Below are 17,409 nucleotides of genomic sequence, written 5' to 3' on the forward strand. Positions count from 1 at the left end.
GGAGAACGTTCCCACCAGAAGATATGGGCTAATAAACAAAACTCTCAGTGCCAGGCATGGAATAGCTCCCTGCGAGGTACTGATTGGTCAGGAAGAACCCAGACTCCCCACAAAACAACACAAGCCATTACAATTGCTCTTTGTGGCCAACCATAGCTAGATGGCAAGACCCCATTGCTCAAGACACAGCACACTTTGGTGGCAGGACATAGAGAAATTGAGCTGGAGTTGCTCCTTGCTGGCTGCTAGTTTTCATAGTGCCAGGAAGTGCTATGTAAGTCGCCTGGAGAGAAAAGGCGTCAGTGGTCTTCCGCAGCTCTGGACTCTGCTTGCTGCAGCACTGGCCTGCTGGTAAGATGTGCCCGTGGATAAAATAGTGGTGTGAAGGTTTTGGTGATAACCAACTGCTTTCTGATTGGACTGTAAACCTGTAAATCTAGGCAAGACCAGCTGACCAACCAGTCACAGGACCTGCCTAGCTCCGCCTCTCCAGCACTGAGATTACAATTGTACAATACCATGCCCAACTTATTTATCTGACTTCTGGGCTGGACTGAAGTCCTCCTACGTATAAAGCAAGTATTACTCTTGGGGATACAGGACTGTCCTGTGCCCCCAGCCCTGCTGCTTTTTCTTTTTGTTGTTTATTGTTTGGTTCAGACCAGGTCCCATTCTACAACACAGGTTGACTTGCAACTCAATGTCATTCAAGGTAGCTTCATAACCATGAGGATCCCTCTGCCTCAGCCTCATGAGTGCTTGAATTACCAATATGATACACGGTTCCCAACTTAAAACCATTGTTTATTGAACCAAAGACAAGATTCTCAGGTGTGGAACCTCCACAGAATGTGAGACAAGGTAAATCTGAATCCAGTCACTCATCATTCATTCAGCAATCTCTTCATTCAGTAAACATTCTTTTAAAAACAGCTACTCCTAGCTGGGCAGTGGTGATGCTCGCCTTTAACCCCAGCACTTGGGGGGAGGGCAGAAGCAAATGGATCTCTGAGGTTGAGGCCAGCATGATCTACAGAGTGAGTTCTAGGACAGGTAGGGTTGTTACCCAGAGAAATTCTGTCTTGGGGGACAGGACTACACAAACAAGCAAAAACAAAAGTTGGGGGCCATGCGAGGGGGCCAACAGCAGCACTGGAACTCATGGAATACAGCTGAGCAGTTGGCAAAGCGACACCTGAGTGAGCCTTGGAGTGGAAAAGCCAGGCGTGTCCTGAGGACCTCATGCTGTTACTGAGCATAGCTCTGATTGTTGCCTTCATAGTCATCTCATCCCTCATTCTCTATGGGTTGTATGAGAATTCTGGGGGAGAGGGAGGTTCTAGCCCCACACTGGGCAATGTGACTGGTACTTACAATAATGGTGAATGACTTTTCCCAAGCATTGCTGCTGGAACAGATGAATGATTCAACCACCACCTTTAGAAAGAATTTAGACACATAGAATTGTTAGTAAGGTCAGGTTAAGATGTTTCTGTTAATGGCTTTGAGGTAGAAAACCTTAGGGAACAATTTAAAGTTTAGAAAGGCACAGAGTTGAGTGAGGGACTCATTGACGTCAAGAAACAAGGACAAGCAGCCCAGTTATTATTATTATTGGCCTTTGTGTCTTTCTTGCTAGGATGCGTTGGTGATCAAAAGTGTTAATTCCTTGTACCCATTTCTGCCTTCAGCTTCCTGACATAAAAAGCTATTGATGAATGGATATGTACCCTGAGCATTTAAAGTAGAGCTGACTGACTGCTTTTCATATATAAAAGTTTAAAGTTTAGATTTGTGCCAGGCAATGGTGGTGCACGCCTTTAATCCCAGCACTCGGGAGGCAGAGGCAGGCAGATCTCTGTGAGTTTGAGACCAGCCTGGTCTACAGAGCTAGTTTCAGGACAGGCTCCAAAGCCACAGAGAAACCCTGTCTCGAAAAACCAAAAAAAAAAAAAAAAAAAAAAAAAAGTTTAGATTTGTGAATCTTGTAAGATTTTTATAAGATTACCATTTAAGATAAATAATAAAGTGATTGATCCTTTCCTTGTAACTGCAAAATGCAGCCTGCTGGTAAAAGACTGGCTGAGAAAAGTACCTTGTTTGTTCACACTCTGTTAATCTATAACAAGGGAATAAATATATGTGGGTTTTGAGGGATAATTTGTTTTGTGCCTGAAATACATAAAATGTTTAATCATGCAAGGGATATGGAAAACTTATTCCTTTTTACTTGTATTTATTGTAATAATTCACTTCAAAAATAGAATGTAGCCACTTTGTAATTTTTATACTGCTTGAAAGATTTTGCTGGGATATATAAGCTCCAATGGAAAAAATAAAAGTTAGAAGGAAGACGTCAAGAGAGGTACAGAAGGGATACATCTGGATAGAGGTAAGAAAAGAAATAGATAAAATGATAGAAAGACCCTAAAGGTGGGAGTGTGTAAGTGTGCCTGTGTGAGTGTGTTAGCATATGTGAGTATATGTGTGAGTGTGTGCATGTATGTGCTCCCCTTTTTCGCTGACCCCAAAGAGTTAAGTTCTTGCTCCACTCACTGACCCCAGAGAGTTTAAGTCTTACTCCCTCAAATAGAAAGTCAAATAGAACAATTAGTTGGCAGACTCTGCTGCTCCCCCTCAGTTCTGAGCTGCTGGAGGATGGTCCTCCCAGTGGAGAATGGTCCTCCCAGTGGAGAATGGTCCTCCCAGTGGAGGATGGTCCTCACAGTGGAGGATGGTCCTCACAGTGGAGGATGGTCCTCACAGTGGAGGATGGTCCTCACAGTGGAGGATGGTCCTCACAGTGGAGGATGGTCCTCACAGTGGAGGATGGTCCTCACAGTGGAGGATGGTCCTCACAGTGGAGGATGGTCCTCACAGTGGAGGATGGTCCTCACAGTGGAGAATGGTCCTCACAGTGGCGTTCCCTGGCATCAGGAACAGGGACCTGGAATGAAGCAAACATGAAAGCTGTCCGGAAGAGGGAGGCAGCTCTTTTCAAAGACTGTCCAAGAGAGCTGCAGTTCTCCTGAGAATTGTCCAGGAAGAGGCAATTCTCTAATGGTCGCCATGGATAGAAGTCTTACGTAAGATGCTGCAGCAACCCCCACCCTCCCACACAACAAAAACATATCTACTCCTGGGATATAGCCACTTGGTGGAGTGCTTGCCTTCCATGTTCAAAGCCCTGGGTCCTACCTCCAGTACTGCATAGACAGGCCATTGTGGTGCGCACCTGCAATCCCAGCTATGGCAGAAGAAAGCAGAAGAATCAGGAGTTTAAAGCCATCCTTTACTGTATGAGTTTGAGGCTAGCCTGAGTTACATAGGATCTCATTTCAAAAAATAAAAAAAAATATTAAAAAAAAAGAAACCAATTTTTAAATGTACGAGTCTTTGAAAAAGTATTTATTTTGCCAGGTGGTGATGGCGCATGCCTTTAATCCCAGCACTCAGGAGACAGAAGCAGGCGAATCTCTGTGAGTTCAAGGCCAGCCTGGTCTACAGAGCTAGTTCCAAGACAGCTACGGCTGTTACACAGAGAAATACTGTCTCGAAAAATCAGAAAAAAAGTTTTATTATTTATTTGTGTGTGTGTGTGTGTGTGTTTATATGCACATATGTGCAGGAGCCTTGAGAGGCCAGAAGAGGGTGTCAGACCCCTGGAATTGGAATATAGGTAGTTGTCAATCACCAGACATGGATGCTAGACACTAAACTCCGGTCCTTTGCAGGAGCAACAAATGCTCTTAATTGCTGAGCCATCATCTCTCCAACACAAGGTGCATGTCTCCAGGAAGTTTAAATATAAAGTGACCGAATTCTTTTGGGTGATGGTAAGTCAGAAACTGCTCGCTACAGTCCTTAAGTTTATCATTTGCCTGATAGGTTTAGACAGCACATCACTTACTGGCAGGTAAATTTACTTGCCCAGGTTTACAAATTTCCTTTAAAAATATTTTCATGGAGCTTAGTGTGGTATCATACACCTTTATACCCAGCACTGAGGAAGCAGAGACAAGTAGGTCTTTGAGAGTTCAAGACTGCCCTGGTCTACAGATCAAGTTTCAGGCCAGCCAGGCTACATAGACTCTTTATGAAAAAAAAAATGTTATTTGGGGTGTGTGTGTGAGAGAGAGAGAGAGGAGGGGGGAATGCCAGGGTGCACATTGGGGGTTTTCAAGGACATCCTTAGGTGTCAGTCCTTGCCTTCCCTGGTTTGAGTCAGGGTCTCTTTGTTGTTGTTTTGCTTTGTGCACAGGTTTGATGGCCTGTGAAGGTCTACTAACTCCCCTGTCCCTCCTCCCAACTCCCAACAGAAGCCCTGGATTACAAGAGCACATGTCCAGCTTTTCCGTGGGATTTGGGGATCGTCACTCAGGTCCTCATGATATAAGTGCTTTGCCAAGTGAGCCCTCTCCCTATCCCCTTAACTCTGAGTTTTTATAAAATTTTTCCAATGAAACTGATGAGTCGACCATATTTGGGAACACGGGTTATGAGCATTGTCCATCCTTGTTTGGTTCTGTGAAACAGAGCCGAAGTCCATCCATCCTCTCAATGCCTCTCTGAAACCAGCAAGCACTTAGAACCACAGGAAAACTTGGTCTCTTTTCCAGTTCTCTAACCTGCTTGAACCCTTAGACCTTCACGATTTCTCTCGTCTGCAGAGATGCTATTTTTCTTGCTCTCTTTCTGTCATCTTCTTCCCAAGTAGAAAAAAAAAGATGCTTAGACCAAAGCTCCCAGTAACTCCATGTTCCTTAAAAGCAAGACAGTCAGGCTAGGTATATAGCTCAGGAACACTTGACATGTAAGCATGAGCCTGAAGCCCAGTTCCCAGAACCTGTATGAAGAAGACAGGCATTATGCAATGCACTTGTAATCCCAGTGCCTGGGAGGCTGAGACAAGTGGGTACCTGGGGCTTGCTGACCAGTCTATCCTGTTTAGTGAGTTCCAGGTTAGTGAGATATTTGGGTAGCATCTGAGGGATGACACAGGAGGCTGGCCTCTGGCCTCCATATACACATACATGCACATACATGTTCATTAATATATATTATATAAAATATTATATATTTAAATCAATGCATATCACATATAATATAATATATAAATGTTAATAATTAATCATACATATAATTAACATATATGTTACATATAATCATTTATATAACATGATATAAAAGATGCATACGCACAGACAAAACAACAGCCGTCTTCATGATCTTTCTCCAAAATATATAAATAAACAAATAATTCCACTTTTTCTCACCATTGTGCTGCAAGGACAAAGAGGTCATACTTAACATGCCAGCGAGGCAGCTCACATTGCCAGTAGTGCTGCCTCAGCGGAAAAGCTTATGACAGTGGAAAGACCCTTTAGTCCTTTCTCCGCTGAATAGCCTGAGGCAGCCCCAGCATTCCAAAGGCATCCACGGGGCTCACTTACAACCAGGACTGGATTTAAAACTGCCATTGTCCTCCTTTCATACCTGTCCTTACAGCATTTCATCAGGCACTGATGTTTTCTGAAATGATGTCTCCTCTCTACATAGACAAAATGTAATAAAAACACAGCTTCTGTTAAGAACCTGGGTTTCCATTTGGTGAGCAAAATGCTAGTGCATGAAACTCACAGTCTTTAAAGTTGTCCTGGCCGTACAATCAGTTCTAGAAACAGCCACCACAAATCTTCTGTGAGACACAAAGGAGGAAGCAAAGGTAGTTAAGGAACATCGCTTGTCTTCCAGAGACTAGAACGTACGAGAAGGATAAGCTAACTAAAATACAGAGCTCACACTGTTGCTCTGTGGTAGAATGCTTGCCCAGCATTTATAAGTCCAGTAATCCTCAGTACAGGAGGAGAAAGGAAGAAATAAAGGGAGAAGGGAGGGAGGGAAAGGGGGAGAGGGGAAAGGAAGGAGAGAAGAGCTCTAAAATAAAGATGGCTATATTGTCATAAACGAAATACAAAATGTCTAAGAATAGAGTGTATTAGGAGAATATATTAGAGAAGTTCATTGGGTGTCTTAGGGCTTCTATTTCTGTGATAAAACACCATAACCAAAAGCAAGTTAAGGAAGAGTTTGTCTCATCATACAATTAGCAGGTCACACTCCCTCACTGAGGGAAGTCAGAGCAGGAACCTGGAGGCAGGAGCTGATGCCGAGGCTGTGAGGAGTGCTTCTTACTGGCTTGCTCCTCAAGGCTTGTTCAACCTGCTTTCTTATAGAACCCAGGACCACCAAGTTCAAGAATGGCACCACCCATGGTTAGCTAGGTCCTCTCATATCAATTATCAATCAAGAAAATTCACCACAGGTTTGCCCATTGACCAACCTGGTATGGCCACTTTCTCAAGTGAGGTTCTCACTTCTAGTATGACTCTAGCTGTATCAAGTTACATAAAAACTAGCCAGTGCGTGAGGCTAAGAAAACCCTAGAGTCCAGAGGAGTGTAACCCAGTGAGGGCAAGCTTTCAAATATTTTGGCCACCAGAGGGAAACTTTGACCATTGTCTTGTGTCTTGTTCTTGTCCTACCGACCGTGTGTGTGTGTGATTGTGTGTGTATGTGTGTGTACAGAGGATCATGTTATCAAGTCACACTTACACAAACAGATCTTACCTAGCGTCAAGTTTTACTAATCCCATCCAGTGAGTTACTTACAATAAAACAGAGGTCCGCCCCCTGGTCCTCCGAACCCACATGGTGGAAGAGCCGACTTCTGCCAGTTCTCCTCTTACTCTCACACACGACAACAACAACAAAACAAAGAAATAAATAAACAAGTGTGAAAAATAAACAACAGGCAGCAAGTTAGATCCTGTCACTCCCTTGAGTAATACGACATGCTGTAATTCTACATTTAGAATGGAGTCAAACTCCTTCCTATCCCTGTTGGGGCCTTGAGGATCTGGCCTCTGTACACCTTCTTACATCAGTTCTGATGCCTTTGCCAAGCCTCCTTTCTGAATCTGAGCCCTTAATATGCACGCGTTCACTACCTCTATACCCGCGGTGCAGCCTGGAACTCTCCACATGACTCACGGGAAGGATAGCTGCTTCCTTTCTTTGAAGTGAGAGATTAACTGTCCTCTCTTAGGAGCTGATATGGCTCACCTTTCACCATGCAAACCTGAGAACCTGACTTTGATCCCTGGATCCCATCATGGAAGAAGAGACTCAATGCCCCAAAGTTCTTCCCTGACCTCCACCTGCTTGCTCATGCACACAGCATTCATGTACTCACACATAACCATAATAAATAAATAAATCTCAAAAGCAAAACGGGTAACCACTACCCCAAAGCCACCTCTTAGGGAGTTCTTCCACAAGCACGGTCTGATAACGTTCCCTTAACTCACAACTCTCAGCTTCCCTTCCTGAAATGGTCTTCATGGCATTTACAGCGATCTGACTCCATGACTGCTTATGGCTTTACATTATCTGTCTTGTTTCTCGGATAACTCCAGTGCTTAGGTTGATACTTTGCACTTCCTCACGAACACAACGACACTCAAGATTTGGTGCTGAGGGCTGGTAGGATGACTCATCATATAAAGACCTTTCCTACCAAACCTGAAGACCTAGGTTCAATCCCTGGGACCTACATGGTAGAAGGCAAGAGCTGGCTCCTTCAGTTATCTGACTTTCACATGTGCAACACACACACACACACACACACAAATAATAGAAATGATACTGAGTTAATGAATGAAAACCCTGCTTTTCTTCAGGTATATATATTCAGCTACATATGAAGTTTGAGGTCTATGTAGACTTTGTCAGAAAGAAAGAAAGAAAGAAAGAAAGAAAGAAAGAAAGAAAGAAAGAAAGAAAGAAGGAAGGAAGGAAGGAAGGAAGGAAGGAAGGAAGGAAGGAAGGAAGGAAGGAAGAAAGAAAGAAAGAAAGAAAGAAAGAAAGAAAGAAAGAAAGAAAGAAAGATGACCTCACATCCTTCTCCTCTTCAGGGACACTTTGGTTACTCTCGTTTGCCATTTATATATATTTTAGGTCAGTCAATAACACAGCAAGCATTGGTAAAAATTGCCCAAAGCAGAGAACACACATGATGTAACCTTTAGAAAGATTAGGATGAATAGACGGGGGAGGGAGGGAAAATCCCACAACAGAAACAAAGCTTTGGTCTTTTGTTTTGTTTTGTTTCTTACAGACACTTATTTCTGCGTGTGTGTGTATCTGTGTTAGCGTATGCCACCTATGTACAGGTACCTGCTGAAGCCAGAAGAAGGTGTCAGATCCACTGAGGTTGTGAACCACCCACCCAGAGAGTTGGGGACTGAAGCTGGGTCCTCTGAAAGAGTAACAAGTGCTCTTACCTGCTGAGCCCTCTCTCCAGCCCGAAGCTTCATGTTATCAAAGGCAAGAAGAGTTTCTTTTTTTTTTTTTTTTAGGTTATTTTGTGTGTTTGGATGTTTTTATTTTTTATTTTTTAATTTATTTAACTATGTGTTGCTGTGAAGGTATCAGATCCCTTGGAGCTAGAGTTACATATAGTTGTGAGCTGCATGTGGGTGCTGGGAATTGAACTCGGGTCCTCTGGAAGAACAACCAGTGCTCTTAACCACTGAGCCATCTCTCCAGCCCCACAAGAAGAGTTTCTTAACAGCACAACTATACTTAATTTCAGTGAAAATATATAACATCACATCTTCACAGAAGAGATCCCCACACCCTTCAGTAGATAGTAAGAAAGACTAGCAGCTCCAAAAGCCAACTGACCTTAAGGTCTGGTATGTTCCTTGTGAGGATGTTTCTGTTTTCATGGTCTCTCTCAATGCTGGGTTAGTTGTAGGCTATGAGTCGGACAAAAATGCACTCAGTTTGCTAAAGCCTTTGTGTTAGAATACTACAAGCCAAGACATGCAGCCCCCAGAAACAGAGGCAGGTGGATCTCTGTGAGTTTGGGCTCAGCCTGGTCTACATAAGTTCCAGGAAAGTCAAAGCTACAAAGTGTCTCAAATAATGAAGAAGAGGAGGAGAAGGAGGAAGAAGAATAAATGTGTCCTAAGAAAGGATTCCTCAAGTATAGGTCAATGAACACAACCAGTCCAGGGACAGTCTATAGGGTTGGATTCTTGTTACCAATGTCATCAGGTTCAGAGCCTAAGTCTTGGCAATCCCTAATAAATCAGGCTGGGCTACCCATCTCCACTAGGCCTTTTATATACAACAGTGAAAAGCAGAGAAAAGAAATCTATCTATTCAATGTTGCCATGCTGGGAAGAGTAACAAAGAGGTCTAGTGATCCTTACTCAAATCCATCACTGAGATCCTGATATGAAGTTTAGTCTAAATAAAGGGCGTGAGGTATGTATAACTAAGCAGTCCTGGGAAAAATGTAGTCCTGCCCAGTGCTGACCCATCAGTACCACCTGTGAAGTGGTCTCTCACAAGTTATCACTTCCTGGGGAGACCAGCTCCTCCTGTGGTGGGCCCCGGGCTACATCCTTTCCCTTTCTCAGCCTAGGACTTCCAGTTTCTCCCAGTCCATTGCTTCAATAGTCTGATAGTTGAAGAGAGGGATTCTATGTCTCTTTAGAATGTCTTCATTCCTGCCTGTATGGCTATATTAACCCTCTGACCGATCTTGGCGTTGAAAACGGACCTTTCAGCACACAGTAGGGACTACAGAGGCACCGCTCTTCTGGAGAAGTGCTCACTGAGTAAAGCGATAATGGCAGTGAGGTCAGCCATGGATGTACACAGGGGCACAACTCTTCTAAATACTCCAACAGCCGCTTAGAAGCAAGTACACTTGTTTTCCTTCCTCCATGAGACTGTCATGCTTTGAATTCTCCAAGCTAAACACACTGCAACTGGTTGCCTGGGCGACAGCCTGTAAACTAAGCAAGTCTCCCTGCACTGAGCCAAAGGGTTGGTGCACCCGGAACCAGTTTTAAATACTTTTTAAAAATAAAGTGTTTGGACTGTGTAACACTGGAACGGAATCAGAGAAAGGGTTCTAAATCTATGTTGCTTTTAAATGGAAACCTAGTTGAAGTGAGGGTTGACAGCTGGTCCGGAAATCAGAGCCATGAAGAAGTAGGATGATTCGGTCTACTACTCGTCTGGGTGCTCCTTCAATTGTGTCCCTCAGCAAAGCAAACACTAGGTAAGCCGAGTTCCCATTTTAGCCCTGTTTTAGATAATCCGAAGGTTGCAACTTTCTGTTTTCCTGCTGGAAGAATGTCCCCAGGGGAGCAACATCAGATAAACTGACAGAAGAAACTGTGTCCTAAGCTTGGGTAATTTTATCCTTACAGTTGTAATAAGCTAGTTTTGACATTACAAATAATCCCTTCCAATACTTTATGGAAATGTCCAGACCATAGAGAAAACTAGTAATGACAAGAAAGGTTTATTAATAAATTAAATTCTGTGCAGACATAATCTTGTACTTTCATCACTAAATGTTTGTGAACTTTTTGTAACTACTCAGTATTGTATACACATATTTTGGGGCACACTTTATTAACCTGAAATCAAGTTTCAATTGCTTTAAGCCTTTTCTATACAATATTCCAAGTCAGATGTAAAATATAGCAAGAAGTTTTATTGGGAAAATGCCCATGCTCTCATAAGCAGCATAACAAACCTCATTGGGCCACAAAACAATGACAACAAAAGACATGATAATAGAAGGGAGATCGGGGAAGGGGAAGGGGTTCAATGGGTGGGGGGGGCAAGAGGGCAATGCGGGTAAATATAATCAAAAGAAATTATAAACGTATGAAGACATCATTGTGAAACGCTGCATTGTGTAAGATTAGTTACAAAAGTTCTGACGTTACAAGCCAATAGTACAGTTCAGAACAAAGATGACTGTTATCCAAGAGAAGATAAAGCTTCTAGTTCAACCTTATAGAACAAAACATTATTGTTTTTTAAAGAAATTATTGCTCAAAAAATACCTCTAACTAGGAAATCAGAAAAGTTTTCTCCATGAGAAACTTAAAGTTGGAATATTCAGGCTGGAAGCAGCGGAGGAAATGGTGCTCAGCCACAAGAAGCAGTGTGAGTCAGTCCGTGTTGCTCCAGCGATTGACGTACAGAGACACTGCAGGTGTCTTTGACTCTCCATTGTCGGCGTCTTCAAGTGTGACACAGATCACCAAACAGTGCTCACATTGCCAGTCTTCTAGTGACTGGATGACTTTGAGATTGCCGTTTACCTAAATTCACGTTTTATTTATTTTTATATTAGTGAGTAGTTACTAGTTGTGAAATCTTTAAGTTCTCTCTTAAAGATTACATAAGATCCAGGTGGTACACAATGCCACCCAAGAGTCTGAGGCAGGAGGATGGAAAATTCAGAGCCAGCCTGGGACCTAGGCCAGCCTGAACTGCAAAGCCAGACCCTATCTGAGAAACAAACACACAAACAAACAGATTACATGCAAGAGTTAAAGCACAGACTCTGAAACCTTCATTGCTAGGTAACAACCTCAGAGAAGAATAGTTGGGTGCTTGCGGTTTTCGTTCTCCTTTGTGGATAACCCGACGACACGAGTACCGATTCCTTGCCTGGTTGTTATCTGAATACATGGTTTCCAGCTTCATTGAAGGACAGGCTGTAATTGCTCTGTTTATGAAAGCAGTTCCTAGGTTTGAAGTGATGTTGCATTTTGAGAAACAACTTATGAAAATGAATCCAAGTTGCAAAATGATTTGCTAGGGTGTGTATGTGTACTGGCTCGAAATGTTTCTGTGGTCCAATTTTGAACATATTGTCTGTTCTTGCTATCTTTAGTGAAGCTCCAAGCGTGACATTTATTAAATGCTAAGGATGAATGTGATGACTAAGTTACCGCTGTCAACCAAATGCCATCTTAGAAGAACCCCAAGAAAACGCCCAGCGTTGGTGGTGGCGTTACTTGCTGAGGTCATTTCTGGAGAACGTTCTGGCATGTTTTAGTGAGATTGACTATCTTTGACACATTGGATACAAGCAGACTTTCGGGCTATTTATTACAAGGCTGCAGTAGGAAGATTATCACAGTATTGTTTGCAGAGTGGATCAATGGAGGCAGTTTAGATGTCCGCCACCGAGAAAAGACATAAGAAAATACTGTAGATGTGTAATAAACAGCAGGAGGTTACATACAGATACATGGCTATACCTAATAGCAAAGTGTTAAAAATAACTGGCAAGAATGATAAAGGTACTGGGATTTGTTTCTACTGCACGTACTGGCTTTTTGGGATCCAGTCTGTTTGGATGCACACCTTCCTAGGCCTGGATGGAGTGGGGAGGGCCTTGGACTTCCCACAGGGCAGGGTACCCTGCTCTCTCTTAGGACTGGATAAGGAGGGAGGGGGTGAGCGGGGCAGCGGGAGGGACATGGGAGGAGGGGAGGAAGTGGAAATTTTGAATGGTATTATTTACAAAGCAATAAAAATTTAAAAAACAAAATAACTGGCAAGTTATACATTACTATATTTTTTAATTTACTTTCTTTTTCTCAAGAAAGGATTTCTCTGTGTAGCCCTGGCTTTCCTGGAATTATCTCTGTAGACCAGGCTGGCCTCAAACTTATAGATCTACCTGCCTCTGCCTCTCAAGGTCTGGGATTAAAGATATCCACCACCACCTGGCACTTATAATATTTTTATGTAAATTTATTTTATTTTTTTAAAGATTTACTAATTAGCTGGGCAAGAGTGTAACATAACTTTAATCCCAGCACTTGGGAGGCAGAAGCAGGCGGATCTCTATGAGTTTGAGGCCAACCCGATCTACAGAGCTAGCTCTAGGACAGCCAGGACTACACAAAGAAACCCTGTATCAAAACAAACAAACAAACAAAAAGGGTTATATATTTATATATTTTATGTATATGGGTGTTTTATATGCATAAATGTCTGCACACCCGAAGAGGGCATCAGATCTGATGGCACTACACAGTTAGTGACAGTTGTGAGCTGCCATGTGGGTACTGGGAATTTACTCAAGACCTCCGATAGGGCAGCCGGTGTGCTTAACCACTGAGCCATCTCTCCTGCCCTGATATTTTTATTTTTTATTACATTTTCATTTAGCGTGTATGTGTTTGTGTGTCTATCTGTGTGTATACAAATGTATGCCCATGTCTTTGTGTCTGTGTGTAAATGTGTGCCACAACACACATGTGGAAGTTAGGAAGCCAGTTCCCTCTACCGTCTGGGGCCTGGGGATCAAACTCAAACTTTTTTTTCCATGAGTGCTGAAGAACTGAACTCAGATCCTCATGCTTTCTGAGCAGGTGATCTTACCAACTGAGCCATCTACCCAGACTCTATTAATTACACTTTACATCTGTGTGTGTATGATGTGCATGCATGTGCAAATGTGTATGCATGCATGTGTATACATGGTCTGTGGGTATACTTGCATGCGTATGTGCATATAGAGGCCTAAAGGGCATGCTGGGCATTTTCCTCAGCCATTCTCCACTTTTTTGAGGCAGGGTCTTTCTCCAAATCTGGCTACTATCACTAGCCACCTTGTCCTGGGAATTCTCCATCGGCTTCCTGAGTGTCGGCATTACAGGTCACTAGCTGCTAAGCCTGCTTAACTTTTTTTTTTTTTTTTTGGTTTTTTCGAGACAGGGTTTCTCTGTGGCTTTGGAGCCTGTCCTGGAACTAGCTCTGCAGACCAGGCTGGTCTCGAACTCACAGAGATCCGCCTGCCTCTGCCTCCCGAGTGCTGGGATTAAAGGCGTGCGCCACCATCGCCCGGCTCCTGCTTAACTTTTTTATGTGGGTCTGAGAATCTGAACACACTGAACAGCAAGTGCTTTGTCCGCTGAGCCACCTTCCACCCCCATTTTTGTCTTTCCTTATAAAAGAAGGACCCAAGTGACAATAAGAGCAAAAGAAGTTACTTGGAACCACCCACTGTTTCGCTGGCCTTCATGTCATTAAATCATCTTTCTCTTTAAGGCAATTTTACGGAACCAGCAAGATGAACAAAAACAAACTGATCCATGATTTCCTGGAAGTGGTTTCCAGGGGTGACGTGGAAGGCATCTGTGGCCATATTCCAGAAGTCCATTCAGTCCTTGGAAACCTTGACTTTCAGCACCCACAGACTGGAAATACGCCTCTCATCACAGCAGCAGAAGAAAATCTGTCAGAGGTACAGTGGGGAGGGAGAAAAGAGAGCTTGGCAGGAAGCAAGGAGGGTTTGCCTTTGCTTTTCTGAACAACGGTAGCTTCCTGTTCCTCCACCAACAAACTTCTGTTCCCAGGCCTCGCAAGGTCATAGCTCAGGGGCCAAGATCATTATGAGAGCACTGTCTAACTCAGCTTGTTTTCTGATAGGTCGGGGGACTGGCACCCTTTATCATCCTTTTAAAGCTTTTTAGAAAGAATGTAGACATAAAAACAAAAACTCACACAGGTATCCCCAGAGGCCTGTCTCCCAGGTAATTCTAGATTCTGTCGAATTGATAATTAACACTACTACTTCTTTAATCCCAGCATCTGGGAGGCAGAAGCAGGCAGATCTCTGAGTTCAAGGCCAGCCCGGTCTATATAGTCAGTCCCAGGACAGCCAGGGCTACACAGAGCTTACCTACCTCAAAAAACAAACAAAAGATAATTAACACTACCCGTCACACCAGAACTGGTCTTGAGCCTGGATAGCCAAAGATGACCTTGAACTTCTGATCCTCCTTCCTCCACCTCCCCAGCACTGGGATTATAAGTGTGGATCACCACACCCAGTCTTTGCAGTATTAGGACAAATTCTCGGGCTTTCTGCACGCCAGGCAAGCATTCTACCAGCTGAACTGCATGCTTTGCCTTTGTAAGAACTGTCTTCGAAAGTTCTCCAGACTTTGAAAGACAGCTCAGTGGTCTTCTTCATTGCCACTACCCCACTCCAGTCTCCTGTGTCCATTTCCATCTTTACATCTGCTAGCATGATGTCTGGGTAGTTACCTGGGTCGTGTTTTAGGGCTTGGACCAAGGGCAAGTCATGACACACACTGGGAACCTATACCCTACTTGTTGAAAAAATAATCACTTCAGCATTTGAAAGTAATTTACTCACTCTCCAAAAATACGTTAAAAAAATATTTGCAACTTTCAGGACTTTATAAGCCAACCTGAGCTGGAATAGAGTGCACTTGCCTAGCAAGCAAAGACCCTGATCTCAATACTTTCTGCTGCACACATAGCTCATAGAAATGTAGATAAATGCTACATAATGGGGGGGGGGTAAGGTAAGTAGACAGATGGTGTAGTGATTGAGTTGAGTAGATGATAGGCAGACAGGTGAATAGAGACAGGCATGTAGATTAAATAATAGATGATAGATCATATGAATTTCATTTCCTAAATTAGAAACTACTATAAGACTTCAATGTTGGAACGTTGGGCGCTGTGGCTGTGGCTCAACTGGTAGAATGTTTGCTCAGCATGCATGAAGACCTGCTTCGAGCCCCAGAACCACATAAACCAGGTGTCACGGCAACATTTATAATTCCAGCATTTAGGGTGTAGCGGCAAGAGAATCAGAAGTTCTGGTCCTCAAGGCTAGCCTAGACTACATACGATCCTGATCCTGTTTTGTTTTTTTTTTTTTTAAAAAAAAAAAGATTTCAATATGTGTCCTTAGAAGAAAATATTTATAGATCTCTCATCGAAAAATACAGTTCTCCAAAATTACTCATACCACAGAGTCATTTTTGTTGTTGGTGGTGGTGGTTTGGGGGTTTGAGGGTTTGGGTAGAGGATCAGGGTGTCACTCTATCCCAAATAGAGATATTCTTGCCTCTGCCTCCCAAAGTGTCAGGATTAAAGGTGTGCACAACCGCACCAGCCATCACAGAGATTTGGTTTCAATATTTAGAAGGTAAATAAGAGCCCCTACATTTGGATCTTTTTCTGTGGTGCTGCTGGGGACCACCTCACAGATGCTAGGCGTGAGCTCCTACCACTGAGCTATACCCCCAGCCTGCAGTCCTCCAGTTTTCCTCATTCTTATCTGCCTTTCCTTTATCGGGATGAGAACCATATCTAAGTTAGTCTTCTATTCAGCACTAATGGTGCACCTGCCACCCAAAAACATGAAGCATTCTGGGGATGGAGCTGGAGAGATGGCTCAGCAGATAAGAGCACTTGCTACTTAATCATGAAGACCAAAGTTAGCATCTCAGCATCCACATTGGGAAGCTCACAGATAACCAAGGGATCTGATTGCCCCCCTTTCTCTCTCTCTCTCTCTCTCTCTCTCTCTCTCTCTCTCTCTCTCTCTCTCTCTCTCTCTCTCTCTCTTTCTCACACACACACACACACATACACACACACAGACTCGGACACACACATAGAGACACAGACACACATACATACACACTCACAACATTAAATAACTTTGTAAGTCAGTCATGGTGACACTTGTCTTGAATCCTAGCAATCAGGAAGCAGAGGCAAACAGATTGCTTGAGCTTGAGGCCAGGCTGATATATGTAGCAAGTTCCAGACCAATTAGGGTGACATAGTGAGACTCTATCTCAAAAGAGAAAAACAAAACAAAAAATAAACTAAAAAATTGGATGGGAGAGGGGAATATACTCAACATATATAAATATGAACATTTTTTGTTTTGTTTTTCGAGACAGGTTTTTTATGTAGCTTTGGAACCTGTGCTGGCACTCGCTCTGTAGACCAGGCTGGCCTCAGACTCACAGAGGTCCGCCTGTCTCTGCCTCCCGCATGCTGGGATTAAAGGTGTGCGCCACCACCACCTGGCTAATTATGAACATTTTAAAACTAAACATCTTTTGAATCTTAAGAATATTGCTGTTTTACAGGTTGTTGAGATTCTTCTGGAGAGGGGAGCGGATATCACCCTCTGCAATTACAGCAATCAAACTGCAGTCCACGTGGCTAATAGTGACATCCGGAGACAGCTCTTGGCAAGCAAGAGAATTCAAGCTCCCCAAATGCAGCTTCTAAGAAGTTCGTGGCAAGGTGATCTGGAACAGCTTCAACACTTGCTGGTTAGTGACAGTGATGTTTACTTGGGGCAGGGGTGGACAGATGTGCAGAAGACAGATAATGCCTTCACATGCCCAATACAGGACTCTTCCTTAAAATGTATTTGTATTTACATTTAAACTCTTTTATTTTTGCTTTTAATTATGTATATGAATAAGTGCATGTGCGCATGCATTTCCATGTGTGTGTGTTTGTGTACAGGCATATGAGTGCTCACAGAGGTCACAAGAGGATGTCAATCCCCTGGAGCAGGAGTTACAGGCAGTTATGAGCTGGCCACTGTGGGTTTAGGTAGCTGAACTCTGGTCCTCATGAAGAGAACAGCAAGCACTTTTAACTGCTGAGCCAGCTCTTCAGCACCCAAACCTTCTTCCAAAGAAGGAGAAATTTCTTTTC

The 17,409-nt window shown here is 43.3% G+C and overlaps 1 protein-coding gene across 1 annotated transcript in view; it reads left to right on the forward strand.

Moving 5' to 3' along the window:
• The first annotated feature begins 9,918 nt into the window (after positions 1-9,918).
• Map3k19 (mitogen-activated protein kinase kinase kinase 19) overlaps positions 9,919-17,409 on the forward strand; it is a 40,460-nt gene continuing 32,969 nt past the window's right edge. The window contains exons 1-3 of the mRNA XM_057770568.1: positions 9,919-10,141; positions 13,951-14,146; positions 16,827-17,015. Coding sequence (XP_057626551.1) covers positions 10,077-10,141; positions 13,951-14,146; positions 16,827-17,015 — 450 coding nt within the window. The 5' untranslated portion in view covers positions 9,919-10,076. The remainder of the gene's footprint in view (positions 10,142-13,950; positions 14,147-16,826; positions 17,016-17,409) is intronic.

The sequence above is a fragment of the Chionomys nivalis genome, chromosome 5, assembly GCF_950005125.1.
Source record: "Chionomys nivalis chromosome 5, mChiNiv1.1, whole genome shotgun sequence".
Lineage (NCBI taxonomy): Eukaryota > Metazoa > Chordata > Mammalia > Rodentia > Cricetidae > Chionomys > Chionomys nivalis.